The sequence below is a fragment of the Anomaloglossus baeobatrachus genome, chromosome 6, assembly GCF_048569485.1.
Source record: "Anomaloglossus baeobatrachus isolate aAnoBae1 chromosome 6, aAnoBae1.hap1, whole genome shotgun sequence".
NCBI classification, from domain to species: Eukaryota; Metazoa; Chordata; class Amphibia; order Anura; family Aromobatidae; genus Anomaloglossus; species Anomaloglossus baeobatrachus.
The window spans coordinates 561,904,503-561,921,183 of record NC_134358.1 but is presented as its reverse complement, the minus strand read 5'-3'; the positions used below and the strand labels follow the sequence as shown (position 1 = coordinate 561,921,183).

Below are 16,681 nucleotides of genomic sequence, written 5' to 3'. Positions count from 1 at the left end.
ATCTTGTTTGTCTTCTATGTGATTGGAGTCAGATCATCGGCTGCTTGTTGGACGACTAATGAGTATTACTCCAGCAGAATTATCTAGAAACCAGTAACCAGGGGCAGGGTGAATAGTGAATACTGCTCTGTAGGTGTAAGAAATGAAACAATATTTACCATCATATTACATATGTGTTCAGATTCCAAGGTTGTTATACTTTGTGACAGAGCTGATCCGACAGATCCAAACACTGTGAATAATCAATCCTGCACTGATCCTGTGTTACCTCCTGTATTATACTCCAGAGCTGCACTCACTATTCTACTGGTGTAGTCACTGTATACATACATTACATTACTGATCCTGAGTTACCTCCTGTATTATACTGCAGAGCTGCACTCACTATTCTGATGGTGCAGTCACTGTGTACATACATTACATTACTGATCCTGAGTTACATCTTGTATTATACTCCAGAGCTGCACTCACTATTCTGCTGGTGCAGTCACTGTGTACATACATTACATTACTGATCCTGAGTTACCTCCTGTATTATACTCCAGAGCTGCACTCACTATTCTGCTGGTGCAGTCACTGTGTACATACATTACATTACTGATCCTGAGTTACATCTTGTATTATACTCCAGAGCTGCACTCACTATTCTGCTGGTGCAGTCACTGTGTACATACATTACATTACTGATCCTGAGTTACCTCCTGTATTATACTCCAGAGCTGCACTCACTATTCTGCTGGTGCAGTCACTGTGAACATACATTACATTACTGATCCTGAGTTACCTCCTGTATTATACTCCAGAGCTGCACTCACTATTCTGCTGGTGCAGTCACTGTGTACATACATTACATTACTGATTCTGAGTTACCTCCTGTATTATCATCCAGAGCTGCACTCACTATTCTGCTGGTGCAGTCACTGTGAACATACATTACATTACTGATCCTGTACTGATCCTGAGTTACCTCCTGTTTTATACTCCAGAGCTGCACTCACTATTCTGCTGGAGCAGTCACTGTGTACATTCATTACATTACTGATCCTGAGTTACCTCCTGTATTATACTCCAGAGCTGCACTCACTATTCTGCTGGTGCAGTCACTGTGTACATACATTACATTCTGATCCTGAGTTACATCCTATATTATACTCCAGAGCTGCACTCACTATTCTGCTGGTGCAGTCACTGTGTACATACATCACATTACTGATCCTGAGTTACATCCTATATTATACTCCAGAGCTGCACTCACTATTCTGCTGGTGCAGTCACTGTGTACATACATTACATTCTGATCCTGAGTTACATCCTATATTATACTCCAGAGCTGCACTCACTATTCTGCTGGTGCAGTCACTGTGTACATACATTACATTACTGATCCTGAGTTACATCCTATAGTATACTCCAGAGCTGCACTCACTATTCTGCTGGTGCAGTCACTGCGTACATACATTACATTACTGATCTTGAGTTACCTCCTGTATTATACTCCAGAGCTGCACTCACTATTCTGCTGGTGCAGTACATTCCAGAAACGCACCGTGGCATATATACAATATTCTTGGCTCAGTCCGTGTTATCTGAACCTTTGTGTCTTATGTCCCTTTTCTCTTTTGGGACCTCAGGTGACCTTGAGATCGTCCCCCACAGTCCTAAGAAATCGACTTCTTATAAAAGCCCTTTATTTCCAATCTTTATCTCATCGTGAGTCACCGCCATTCAGTGCGCATCTTAGTCACCGCCATTCTCTGCAGCGGTGCGGATTTGTTTCCCGCTATAATGACACACGGGGATGTAGGTGCCGTCTATTACACCATTGTTAGGAACAGATAATAGATAAACGGGATAATAGGAGATATAAAGTGTCGCCCCGAGAATGTATCCGCCTTGTCCTGGGCTTCAGTACAAGGGCGATGTGATAAAACAGCGCAGAGCATCACAAACTCTGGAAAAAAAAACAATAATGTTTACAAAAAAAAAATGTAAGAACGAAAAAAATCAGTGTCTTTCCTGCACCGCGGGAAGAAGCAACGTAAGGAGCTGAACTGGTTAACTGCCGATCCCCTCCATCACTGATTGCATCTGATCCCGACTGCACCGATCTGTTAGACATTATTGCAAAAGGTGAAACAAAAAAATAATTTAAAGAGAATTAACTTTCCGGACACACATTTTTTTGCCTTCAAGGATTCTATTAGGTCATTTGGGGGTGAAAGTTTGAATTTACAAAATGAATTAAGGAGTTTTCCCTCCTAAATGACTTCTGGGTATAAACTCTATTACTGAATATAGGCATCAAAATAAAGAGTTCACTCACTCATCACTAGTTCTAGTTACAAGACCCGAGCATGGTAGTGCCCGCTCATCACTAGTTACCAGTACTGAGCACCCGAGCATGGTAGTGCCCGCTCATCACTAGTTACCAGTACTGAGCACCCGAGCATGGTAGTGCCCGCTCATCACTAGTTACCAGTACTGAACACCCGAGCATGGTAGTGCCCGCTCATCACTAGTTACGAGTACTGAGCACCCGAGCATGGTAGTGCCCGCTCATCACTAGTTACCAGTACTGAACACCCGAGCATGGTAGTGCCCGCTCATCACTAGTTACCAGTACTGAACACCCGAGCATGGTAGAGCCCCCTCATCACTAGTTACGAGTACTGAGCACCCGAGCATGGTAGTGCCCGCTCATCACTAGTTACCAGTACTGAGCACCCGAGCATGGTAGTGCCCGCTCATCACTAGTTACCAGTACTGAGCACCCGAGCATGGTAGTGCCCGCTCATCACTAGTTACCAGTACTGAGCACCCGAGCATGGTAGTGCCCACTCATCACTAGTTACCAGTACTGAGCACCTGAGCATGGTAGTGCCCGCTCATCACTAGTTACCAGTACTGAGCACCTGAGCATGGTAGTGCTCGCTCATCACTAGTTACCAGTACTGAGCACCCGAGCATGGTAGTGCCCGCTCATCACTAGTTACCAGTACTGAGCACCCGAGCATGGTAGTGTCCGCTCATCACTAGTTACCAGTACCGAGCACCCGAGCATGGTAGTGCCCGCTCATCACTAGTTACCAGTACTGAGCACCTGAGCATGGTAGTGTCCGCTCATCACTAGTTACCAGTACCGAGCACCCGAGCATGGTAGTGCCCGCTTATCACTAGTTACCAGTACTGAGCACCTGAGCATGGTAGTGTCCGCTCATCACTAGTTACCAGTACCGAGCACCCGAGCATGGTAGTGCCCGCTCATCACTAGTTACAAGTACTGAGCACCCGAGCATGGTAGTGCCCGCTCATCACTAGTTACCAGTACTGAGCACCTGAGCATGGTAGTGCCCGCTCATCACTAGTTACCAGTACTGAGCACTCGAGCATGGTAATGCCCGCTCATCACTAGTTACCAGTACTGAGCACCCGAGCATGGTAGTGCCCGCTCATCACTAGTTACCAGTACTGAGCACCTGAGCATGGTAGTGTCCGCTCATCACTAGTTACCAGTACCGAGCACCCGAGCATGGTAGTGCCCGCTCATCACTAGTTACCAGTACCGAGCACCCGAGCATGGTAGTGCCCGCTCATCACTAGTTCTAGTTATAAGACCCGAGCATGGTAGTGCCCGCTCATCACTAGTTCTAGTTATAAGACCCGAGCATGGTAGTGCTCGCTCATCACTAGTTCTAGTTACAAGACCCGAGCATGGTAGTGCCCGCTCATCACTAGTTACCAGTACTGAGCACCCGAGCATGGTAGTGCCCGCTCATCACTAGTTACCAGTACTGAGCACACGAGCATGGTAGTGCCCACTCATCACTAGTTACGAGTACTGAGCACCCGAGCATGGTAGTGCCCACTCATCACTAGTTACCAGTACTGAGCACACGAGCATGGTAGTGCCCGCTCATCACTAGTTACGAGACAGAGCACCCGAGCATGGTAGTGCCCGCTCATCACTAGTTACCAGTACTGAGCACCCGAGCATGGTAGTGCCCGCTCATCACTAGTTACCAGTACTGAGCACCTGAGCATGGTAGTGCTCGCTCATCACTAGTTACCAGTACTGAGCACCCGAGCATGGTAGTGCCCGCTCATCACTAGTTACCAGTACTGAGCACCCGAGCATGGTAGTGTCCGCTCATCACTAGTTACCAGTACCGAGCACCCGAGCATGGTAGTGCCCGCTCATCACTAGTTACCAGTACTGAGCACCTGAGCATGGTAGTGTCCGCTCATCACTAGTTACCAGTACCGAGCACCCGAGCATGGTAGTGCCCGCTTATCACTAGTTACCAGTACTGAGCACCTGAGCATGGTAGTGTCCGCTCATCACTAGTTACCAGTACCGAGCACCCGAGCATGGTAGTGCCCGCTCATCACTAGTTACAAGTACTGAGCACCCGAGCATGGTAGTGCCCGCTCATCACTAGTTACCAGTACTGAGCACCTGAGCATGGTAGTGCCCGCTCATCACTAGTTACCAGTACTGAGCACCTGAGCATGGTAGTGTCCGCTCATCACTAGTTACCAGTACCGAGCACCCGAGCATGGTAGTGCCCGCTCATCACTAGTTACAAGTACTGAGCACCCGAGCATGGTAGTGCCCGCTCATCACTAGTTACCAGTACTGAGCACCTGAGCATGGTAGTGCCCGCTCATCACTAGTTACCAGTACTGAGCACTCGAGCATGGTAATGCCCGCTCATCACTAGTTACCAGTACTGAGCACCCGAGCATGGTAGTGCCCGCTCATCACTAGTTACCAGTACTGAGCACCTGAGCATGGTAGTGTCCGCTCATCACTAGTTACCAGTACCGAGCACCCGAGCATGGTAGTGCCCGCTCATCACTAGTTACCAGTACCGAGCACCCGAGCATGGTAGTGCCCGCTCATCACTAGTTCTAGTTATAAGACCCGAGCATGGTAGTGCCCGCTCATCACTAGTTCTAGTTATAAGACCCGAGCATGGTAGTGCTCGCTCATCACTAGTTCTAGTTACAAGACCCGAGCATGGTAGTGCCCGCTCATCGCTAGTTACCAGTACTGAGCACCCGAGCATGGTAGTGCCCGCTCATCACTAGTTACCAGTACTGAGCACACGACCATGGTAGTGCCCGCTCATCACTAGTTACGAGTACTGAGCACCCGAACATGGTAGTGCCCGCTCATCACTAGTTACCAGTACTGAGCACACGAGCATGGTAGTGCCCGCTCATCACTAGTTACGAGACAGAGCACCCGAGCATGGTAGTGCCCGCTCATCACTAGTTACCAGTACTGAGCACCCGAGCATGGTAGTGCCCGCTCATCACTAGTTCTAGTTACAAGACCTGAGCATGGTAGTGCCCGCTCATCACTAGTTCTAGTTACAAGACCAGAGCATGGTAGTGCCCACTCATCACTAGTTACAAGACAGAGCACCCGAGCATGGTAGTGCCCGCTCATCACTAGTTACCAGTACTGAGCACCCGAGCATGGTAGTGCCCGCTCATCACTAGTTACGAGACAGAGCACCCGAGCATGGTAGTGCCCGCTCATCACTAGTTACCAGTACTGAGCACCCGAGCATGGTAGTGCCCGCTCATCACTAGTTCTAGTTACAAGACCTGAGCATGGTAGTGCCCACTCATCACTAGTTCTAGTTACAAGACCAGAGCATGGTAGTGCCCGCTTATCACTAGTTACGAGACAGAGCACCCGAGCATGGTAGTGCCCGCTCATCACTAGTTCTAGTTACAAGACCCGAGCATGGTAGTGCCCGCTCATCACTAGTTCTAGTTACAAGACCCGAGCATGGTAGTGCCCACTCATCACTAGTTACGAGACAGAGCACCCGAGCATGGTAGTGCCCGCTCATCACTAGTTACCAGTACAGAGCACCCGAGTGTCATGAACAGGCAGGGAATTCACTCAGAAATCCGCAGCTGTTCACTGATTTGTCACAAACACGACTACTCGCTAGCGCCCCCCTTGTCTGCAGGCCACTTTTGGAACTGCAGGACAATGCATAAGATGAGGCTGCTGAGCTAATAATGCCAAATATTGGAGGTCTCACAGCAAGGGTAAATGTATGTATCACCGATTCCGGCTAATGGAATATATATATCCTCGGTACCCTTAATGATAGCACTCCAATAATTCTATGCAATAACAATTACGCTGCCACCACCCAGCTTTTCGGGATAGCTGGGGACCCGTTACAGATAGCATAAGGCCCTTCGGGATTTTGGATTCGTATATAAAGCATGAGGAAAGAACTATTAAATTTTATATATTTACTCCGAAAATAGGCAGTGTTTAAAAAATATACAAGAATTTACAAAAGGGAATAATAGACATACAGTATAGAAAGTTACATAAAGTAAAAGGTATAAAACGTGAAACTTACTAAGCATGTGCCATAGAAGTGGCGTCTACTTAGGGAGTGGAGGGAACTCCAAGATGGTAGCAGAACGGCCAGCATCACCCTTCATGATGCCCTCCAAGTACTGACTCAGCCCCCCAGACAGGAGCTGTCTCTTATACCCTGGCTAGCCCCCCCTTGCCTGTGACATCATTTTACAGTCTCTTGTGGGCTGGGCTTGAGATGTTCACAAAGTTTCGTAATTCTAGGGTTTCCAATATCTTTGCTCCTGGGTCACACAGGTGAAAGATAATAGCGTCATATTTTATATCTTGATTTTACATTTACATTGATACCAAACACAACGCCTCTAGTACGATTTTACTGGCCAATACTAATTGGTTGTGATTCCAGCGATCTCCCCGTCGGGTGAGACGGTGCGCTGGGTTCCGCACGACACAGGGATTCTGGCAATATGTTTTCCATTTTTCTAGCATTAAAGCAGCACTTAAAACCTGCTTTGGAAGTTTTCCCGCCAATAGCACAAAGGATTGTCTTTCTCTGCATCTACTTTTTCTGTAGATGTACCCTCACCCATGTCGTAAATACCTTAAGCTTTCAGGCCGATCAGAGAATCGTCATGACGATCTGTAGCTGATGCTGGAAATGAGGGGGGTGAAGACCCTTCAACAGTTTTACATGACACCGAGCATGGTAGTGCCCGCTCATCTCTAGTTACGAGTACAGAGCACCCGAGCATTGTAGTGCCCACTCATCACTAGTTATGAGTGCTGAGCACCCGAGCATAGTAGTGTCCGCTCATCACTAGTTACGAGTACAGAGCACCCGAGCATGCTAGTGCCCGCTCATCACTAGTTACGAGTACTGAGCACCCGAGCATGGTAGTGCCCGCTCATCATTAGTTACGAGTACCGAGCACCCGACAATGGTAGTGCCCGCTCATCACTAGTTACCAGTACTGAGCACCCGAGCATGGTAGTGCCCGCTCATCACTAGTTACGAGTACCGAGCACCCGAGCATGGTAGTGCTCACTCATCACTAGTTACCAGTACTGAGCGCCTGAGCATGGTAGTGCTCACTGATCACTAGTTACGAATACCGAGCACCCGAGCATGGTAGTGCCCAATCATCACTAGTTACGAGTACTGAGCACCCGACCGTGGTAGTGCCCGCTCATCACTAGTTACGAGTACTGAGCACCCGAGCATGGTAGTGCTCACTAATCACTAGTTACCAGTACTGAGCACCTGAGCATGGTAGGGCTCACTCATCACTAGTTACGAGTACTGAGCACCCGAGCATGGTAGTGCCCGCTCATCATTAGTTACGAGTACCGAGCACCCGACAATGGTAGTGCCCGCTCATCACTAGTTACCAGTACTGAGCACCCGAGCATGGTAGTGCCCGCTCATCACTAGTTACGAGTACCGAGCACCTGAGCATGGTAGTGCTCACTCATCACTAGTTACGAGTACCGAGCACCCGACAATGGTAGTGCCCGCTCATCACTAGTTACCAGTACCGAGCATCTGAGCATGGTAGTGCTCACTCATCACTAGTTACCAGTACTGAGCACCTGAGCATGGTAGTGCTCACTCATCACTAGTTACGAGTACCGAGCACCCGAGCATGGTAGTGCCCGCTCATCACTAGTTACGAGAACTGAGCACCCGAGCATGGTAGTGCCCACTCATCACTAGTTACGAGTACCGAGCACCCGAGCATGGTAGTGCTCACTGATCACTAGTTACGAGTACCGAGCACCCGAGCATGGTAGTGCCCAAACATCACTAGTTACGAGTACTGAGCACCCGACCGTGGTAGTGCCCGCTCATCACTAGTTACCAGTACTGAGCACCTGAGCATGGTAGGGCTCACTCATCACTAGTTACGAGTACCGAGCACCCGAGCATGGTAGTGCCCGCTCATCACTAGTTACGAGTACTGAGCACCAGAGCATGGTAGTGCCTGCTCATCACTAGTTACGAGTACTGAGCACCCGAGCATGGTAGTGCCCGCTCATCACTAGTTACGAGTACTGAGCACCCGAGCATGGTAGTGCCCGCTCATCACTAGTTACGAGTACTGAGCACCCGAGCATGGTAGTGCCCGCTCATCACTAGTTACCAGTACTGAGCACCTGAGCATGGTAGTGCCCGCTCATCACTAGTTACGAGTACTGAGCACCCGAGCATGGTAGTGCCCGCTCATCACTAGTTACCAGTACTGAGCACACGAGCATGGTAGTGCCCGCTCATCACTAGTTACCAGTACTGAGCACCTGAGCATGGTAGTGCTCACTCATCACTAGTTACCAGTACTGAGCACCTGAGCATGGTAGTGCTCACTCATCACTAGTTACCAGTACTGAGCACCCGAGCATGGTAGTGCCCGCTCATCACTAGTTACCAGTACTGAGCACCTGAGCATGGTAGTGCCCGCTCATCACTAGTTACCAGTACTGAGCACCTGAGCATGGTAGTGCTCACTCATCACTAGTTACCAGTACCGAGCACCCGAGCATGGTAGTGCCCGCTCATCACTAGTTACCAGTACTGAGCACCTGAGCATGGTAGTGCCCGCTCATCACTAGTTACCAGTACTGAGCACCCGAGCATGGTAGTGCCCACTCATCACTAGTTACCAGTACTGAGCACCCGAGCATGGTAGTGCCCGCTCATCACTAGTTCAGAGTCTACACTTGTCTTAGTTACTTGTGTGTTCTGTTGCAATACCAAATTGAATATGTAGTGGTTACAACAAGGACTGCATAGTCAGGGCAACAAACAAATATTTCCCGATTTATTGATACACAAATAAAGGGCAGACTAATAGATTGTGACTGCAGCTCTGGATGTGACTAGAGATACAATATAACTTTGGATCAGTACATAAATTTAGGGAATGAGTAGGCTTGGGATACATGTATTGGGATCCTCTCTATTTTTTATAACCTGTCACGGTAAAGCAGATTGCTGGGGGTTGTAGTCCGCGGTTGTCTGCTTTACCTGTGCTGGGTATCAAAATTAGGCAGGAGCCCACATCATTTGTTTGCAGGGCAATTGCCCCTATTTTGCTCCCTTCTGCAGCCCAATGCAAATCCTGGACCGAACTTTTAACTAAAGTCCACTCAAACTTGGTGAACCCGAACATCCACGGTCCGCTCATCCCTAATTGCTTTACGCATGTGTTGTTTCTTGTGGCTGATGACACCAGATTACTAGTCTCTTTTCCTCCCGGATTTCAGTCCCCGCCGACAGGTTCAGAAGTTTCCCAAGTACAAATTATTCCATCACAACTCAAGCAAAAGACATTTCCTGAAGCCGCGGATTCTCATTTACACCGAATGTATAATTAAAGCCACGATCCGCGCACTCATTGCACTCATTTCTTTAGGAGAAGCAGAAAGTGATTATTAACCCTTTATTTTTATCCAAACCAGAACGGTTGACTTGCGACTCTAGAGTATCTGTGATTTCAGCAGCTTTTGCCCCTTTATCTTGCATACAGGGGGCTTGGGGAGGTGCTGGCTCCTTACAGATCAGTTGTGGGGAAAAAAATAAATTGAAATGAGCAAATGTAACTCACTAGTACAATTAACGGCCTCTACGTGCTGCACAGACTTGTATTAAGCACAGCTTTCAGCCATGAATGGTGGATTATGAGCTGTGTGCTGTATATAGAGGTGTTATCAGTCATTGTCCAGGAGGGGGGTGAGCTGTGACATCTATTGTGAAGGGTGAATCCTATGTTATCTGCTGTATACAGAGGTGTTATCAGACATTGTTCAGGAGGAGGAGGAGGTGAGCTGTGACATTTATTGTGAATAGTGAATCCTATGTTATCTGCTGTATACAGAGGTGTTATCAGTCATTGTTCAGGAGGGGGAGGAGGTGAGCTGTGAAATCACCTATTATGAATGGTGAATCCTATGTTATCTGCTATATACAGAGGTGTTATCAGTCATTGTACAGGAGGGGGAGGAGGTGAGCTGTGATATCAGCTATTGTGAATGGTGGATCGTGTGTTATCTGCTGTATATAAAGTTATTATCAGTCATTGTACATAAAGAGGAGGTGAGCTGTGACATCGCCTTGTGTGAATGGTGAATCCTGTGATATTTACTGTATATAGAAGTGTTATCAGTCATTATATAGGAGGAGGTGAGCTGTGACATCACCTATTGTGAATTGTGAATCCTGTGATATCTACTGTATATAGAGGTGTTATCAGTGATTGTACAGTAGGAGGATGAGGAGGTGAGCTGTGACATCACCTATTGTGAATTGTGAAGCATGTGATATCTACTGTATATAGAGGTGTTATCAGTGATTGTACAGGAGGAGGAGAAGGTGAGCTGTGAAACCACCAATTGTAAATGGGGGATCCTGTGTTATCTGCTCTATATAGAGGTGTAATCAGTCATTGTACAGAAGGAGGAGGAGGTGAGTTGTGATATCACCTAATGTGAATGGTTAATGTTATGTATAAAGGTGTTACCTGTTATTGTAATCCTGTCTCTGATGATAATGAGCCTGTTAAAAAACTCTCCTTAAAAGGACAGGAAGCATGGCTCTAAAATAGCTCCACTGGACATTAAAAAATTGAAGATTACTGATTTCTCTTTTGTTTTGTTTTGTTTTTAATAAAGATTGTGCTGTGAAAAATATTGGCAAAAAGTTTTTTTTTTAAAAAAAAAAAATTCTGACAACACCTAATCACTAACTGTATTATATTACATTATTCTATGTTATATCTTAGCTCTCTCTTTTCATTTTTCAGATCTGGTGTCGATGTATCACAACTATTTACAATTACTTTGTGGTGACCAACTTTTTCTGGATGTTCGTTGAAGGCTGCTACCTCCACACGGCCATAGTGATGACTTACTCCACAGACAAGCTGCGCAAGTGGGTCTTCCTCTTTATAGGATGGTGTAAGTAGCGGCTTTACTTTTCTGTGTATTCTATATATAATATATGGGAGAATATGCATTTTATCACATTATTTCCACTATCCAGAAGATCTCACCAATGGTCCTGAGACTGTTTCTATGTATGTGTATGTGTGTGTGTATATATATATATAAAAATTAAGTGACCGCTCCACATTTTTATAAAAATCAGCTTCTCTACATGTCTGAGCCGTTACATTCCAGTGTCAGTTGAATTCCAACCAGAGTACAGCCCGGCAGAGGGCGAAAGCGACTCTCCACTGACCGGGATGACCGTCGTCTTATTCGAATGTCGCTCAGCAACCGCAGGATGACATCAAGTGACCTACAAAAGGAATGGCAAATGGCAGCCGGGGTGAAGTGCACGGCAAGATCAGTTCATAACAGGCTCCTAAATGCGGGGCTCAAGTCATGTAAAGCTAGAAAAAAGCCTTTCATCAATGAGAGGCAAAGGAGAGCCAGGCTGAAGTTTGCCAAAGACCATAAGGATTGGACTATAGAGGACTGGAGTAAGGTAATCTTCTCTGATGAGTCTAATTTTCAGCTTTGCCCAACACCTGGTCATCTAATGGTTAGACAGAAACCTGGAGAGGCGTACAAGCCACAGTGTCCTGCACCCACTGTGAAATTTGGTGGAGGATCGGTGATGATCTGGGGATGCTGCTGCAAGGCTGGAATTGGGCAGATTAAACTTTGCAAAGGACGCAATCAAGCCACATACAAGGTTATCCTGGAAAAACAGTTGCTTCCTTCTGCTCAGGCAATGTTCCCCAACTCTGAGGACTGTTTTTTCCAGCAGGACAATGTGCCATGTCACACAGCTAGGTCTATCAATGTGTGGATGAAGGACCACCACATCAAAACCCTGTCATGGCCAGCCCAATCTCCAGACCTGAACCCCATTGAAAACCTCTGGAATGTAATCAAGAGTAAGATGAATAGTCACAAGCCATCAAACAAAGAAGAACTGCTTACATTATAGCACCAGGAGTGGCATAAGGTCACCCAAAAGCCGTGTGAAGACTGGTGGAAAGCAGCCAAGACGCAGGAAAGCTGGGATTAAAATCGTGTTTTTTTCCACAAAATATTGATTTCTGAATATTCCTGAGGTAAAACATTATTAGTATTGTTGTTTCTAAATCATTATGAACTTGTTTTCTTGGCATTATTTGAGGTGTGAAAGCGCTGTGCATTCTGTGCATTGTTCTGTTATTTTCACCATTTCTCATTTTCAGAAAATAAATACAACATTTATTGCTTGGAAATCCGTCAGGAGTTTATAGAGTAAAGAACAATTTACATTTTACTCAAAAATATAAAGAGAAAAATCAGAAAAAATGAAAATATTGCAGCGGTCTCTTAATGTTTGCCAGAGCTGTATGTGTGTGTCTGTGTGCATACAGTCATATGAAAAAGTTTGGGCACCCCTATTAATGTTAACCTTTTTTCTTTATAACAATTTGGGTTTTTGCTATTTCAGTGTCATATATCTAATAACTGATGGACTGAGTAATATTTCTGGATTGAAATGAGGTTTATTGTACTAACAGAAAATGTGCAATCTGCATTTAAACAAAATTTGACCGGTGCAAAAGTATGGGCACCCTTATCAATTTCTTGATTTGAACACTCCTAACTACTTTTTACTGACTTACTAAAGCACTAAATTGGTTTTGTAACCTCATTGAGCTTTGAACTTCATAGGCAGGTGCATCCAATCATGAGAAAAGGTATTTAAGGTGGCCACTTGCAAGTTGTTCTCCTATGTGAATCTCCTATGAAGAGTGGCATCATGGGCTCCTCAAAACAACTCTCAAATGATCTGAAAACAAAGATTATTCAATATAGTTGTTCAGGGGAAGGTACAAAAAGTTGTCTCAGAGATTTAAACTGTCAGTTTCCACTGTGAGGAACATAGTAAGGAAATGGAAGAACACAGGTACAGTTCTTGTTAAGCCCAGGAGTGGCAGGCCAAGAAAACTATCAGGAAGGCAGAGAAGAAGAATGGTGAGAACAGTCAAGGACAATCCACAGACCACCTCCAAAGACCTGCAGCTTCATCTTGCTGCAGATGGTGTCAATGTGCATCGGTCAACAATACAGCGCACGTTGCACAAGGAGAAGCTGTATGGGAGAATGATGTGAAAGAAGCCGTTTCTGCAAGCACGCCACAAACAGAGTCGCCTGAGGTGTGCAAAAGCACATTTGGACAAGCCAGTTACATTTTGGAAAAAGGTCCTGTGGACTGATGAAACAAAGATTGAGTTGTTTGGTCATACAAAAAGGCATTATGCATGGAGGCAAAAAAACACGGCATTCCAAGAAAAGCACTTGCTACCCACAGTAAGATTTGGTGGAGGTTCCATCATGCTTTGGGGCTGTGTGGCCAATGCCGGCACCGGGAATCTTGTTACAGTTGAGGGTCGCATGGATTCAACTCAGTATCAGCAGATTCTTGACAATAATGTGCAAGAATCAGTGACGAAGTTGGACTTACGCAGGGGATGGATATTTCAGCAAGACAATGATCCAAAACACCGCTCCAAATCTACTCAGGCATTCATGCAGAGGAACAATTACAATGTTCTGGAATGGCCATCCCAGTCCCCAGACCTGAATATCATTGAAAATCTGTGGGATGATGTGAAGCGGCTGTCCATGCTCGGCGACCATCAAACTTAACTGAACTGGAATTGTTTTGTAAACAGGAATGGTCAAATCTACCTTCATCCAGGATCCAGGAACTCATTAAAAGCTACAGGAAGCGACTAGAGGCTGGGATTTCTGCAAAAGGAGGATCTACAAAGTATTAATGTCACTTTTATGTTGAGGTGCACATACTTATGCACCGGTCAAATTGTGTTTAAATGCGGATTGCACATTTTCTGTTAGTACAATAAACCTCATTTCAATCCAGAAATATTACTCAGTCCATCAGTTATTAGATATATGACACTGAAATAGCAAAAACCCAAATTGTTATAAAGAAACAAGGTTAACATTAATAGGGGTGCCCAAACTTTTTCATATGACTGTATATATAATGAGTCCCTTGTTGGGTCTCTTCTAAAGTGTTAGCAAACCCAGTATTTCCAATAAAATTGAAATATGCACCTTGAAATCAGGGGATATTTCCTGCACTGACAGGCTGCTACATTTACAATACTGTTCCTTTGATGTGTGTGAAATAATGTTCAGCCTGTTATAAAGCCAACTTCCTATTACTGAGCTAAGTGCTGTGTAATAATCCTCTCCTCTTCCCATGCAATTTTTAAGGTGTTTTTTTCCTCTTTTTTTCTACCAGTTGCAGATCTCTTTTTTTTTCTGTTCCAATGACTCCTTATGTCATGTACTGTATACTGTATATTAGGGTTCAAAATTGTAAGATCACTGCTTTTTTCAGAAATAATGTAATCTACATTGATGACCATGCTCCGGTTTTGTGTAATGGGTGCACCATGCCACTAGAGCAGGGTAAGGGGTGCACCATGCCACTAGAACAGGGTAAGGGGCGCACCATGCCACTAGATCAGGGTAAGGGGTGCACCATGCCACTAGAGCAGGGTAAGGGGTGCACCATGCCACTAGAACAGGGTAAGGGGTGCACCATGCCACTAGAGCAGGGTAAGGGGCGCACCGTGCCACTAGAGCAGGGTAAGGGGTGCACCGTGCCACTAGAGCAGGGTAAGGGGTGCACCGTGCCACTAGAGCAGGGTAAGGGGTGCACCATGCCACTAGAGCAGGGTAAGGGGTGCACCATGCCACTAGAGCAGGGTAAGGGGTGCACCATGCCACTAGAGCAGGGTAAGGGGTGCACCATGCCACTAGAGCAGGGTAAGGGGTGCACCATACCACTAGAGCAGGGTAAGGGGTGCACCGTGCCACTAGAGCAGGGTAAGGGGGGCACCATGCCACTAGAGCAGGTTAAGGGGTGCACCATGCCACTAGAACAGGGTAAGGGGTGCACCGTGCCACTAGAGCAGGGTAAGGGGTGCACCGTGCCACTAGAGCAGGGTAAGAGGTGCACCGTGTCACTAGAGCAGGGTAAGGGGCGCACCATGCCACTAGAGCAGGGTAAGGGTCGCACCATGCCACTAGAGCAGGGTAAGGGGTGCACCATGCCACTAGAGCAGGGTAAGGGGCGCACCATGCCACTAGATCAGGGTAAGGGGTGCACCATGCCACTAGAACAGGGTAAGTGTTAGGGCCAGGTGGACGGGCAGACCCAGGAGGTGGATCCACTGGGCCGAACTCCTTGATGATGGTAAGGGGTCCGGTAGCTGGAGCACTACAGGTAGCAGGACAGTCCGTGCAACAGAGTAGAATGGAGAAGTCCCTGGGACCACGGAGTCACTGATGGTAGTCCGGGTGACGGAGCTCAGGTTCGGAGGCCAAGATGTTGTCAGGCGGAGTCCGGAACCGATGGAGCGAGCAGACGGGTCACCGCAGGGATCAGAGATGGAACGGACTGTCAGGATGGCAGATAGTCAGCGTTCGGGGTTCGGGATTCGGCAGGACCGGGTGGCGAAGCAGGATCGGCTCTAGAAGAGAGAGAGGTGAGTATCTCACAGAAACACAAGGAGACCTGACTCCTAGCTTGGGAAACACGAAGAACAGGCCCCGCCCACTTGGACATTAAACCCCTTTATACCCTGTACCTGCGTGTTCAATTTCCTGTCAGTGGACGCTGGCCCTTTAAGAGAGGGTCAATGACCGCGCGCGCCCTAATGCGCATGCGCGCGGCCCGGATGCCAGAAGCCAGAGGAGGGAGCGGTGAGGAGGAAGCAGGAGAGCCGGGCTGGAGCTGGGTTGCCTTCGGACGCCGGGAGCGGGGACCGGGCTGCCTGGGGACCGCAGGCGATGGGGCAGGAAGGCTGTGGAGCAGGGGACCAGGAAGCCTGGCACGGGAGCGGCGGAGCGCGGCAGGGGAGCCGGTAAGCATGGAAGAGGAGCCGGGGAGTGTGACAGGGGACCCGGGGAGCGTGACAGGGGACCCGGGGAGCGTGACAGTACCCCCCCCACGCCCCCCTCCCCGCAACCGGGACAGGAAGGCACGGATTAAAGGAGTACCCACATTCTCCCGGGGTTCCCAGGACCTATCCTCAGGACCATAGCCTGCCCAGTCCACCAGGAAGAACTGTCGGCCCCGTACAGTTTTCATGGCCACGATATCCCTTACCGCATAGATGTCGTCATCGGCAATAGGAGGAGGAGCCGAACTGGCAGCAGCGGAGAAGGGACCAAGGACAACCGGCTTGAGCAGGGAGACGTGGAAGGAGTTGGGTATCTTCATCGTGGCCGGGAGCTGCAGCTTGTAGGAGACCTCATTGATCTTGCCAAGGACTTTAAACG

At 47.4% G+C, this 16,681-nt stretch overlaps 1 protein-coding gene across 1 annotated transcript in view; it reads left to right on the top strand.

Annotated features, from left to right (window-relative positions):
* The window catches only part of CRHR2 (corticotropin releasing hormone receptor 2), a 189,107-nt gene that overhangs the window by 115,346 nt on the left and 57,080 nt on the right, over positions 1-16,681 (top strand). Inside the window, exon 6 of the mRNA XM_075316888.1 lies at positions 11,158-11,311. Coding sequence (XP_075173003.1) covers positions 11,158-11,311 — 154 coding nt within the window. The remainder of the gene's footprint in view (positions 1-11,157; positions 11,312-16,681) is intronic.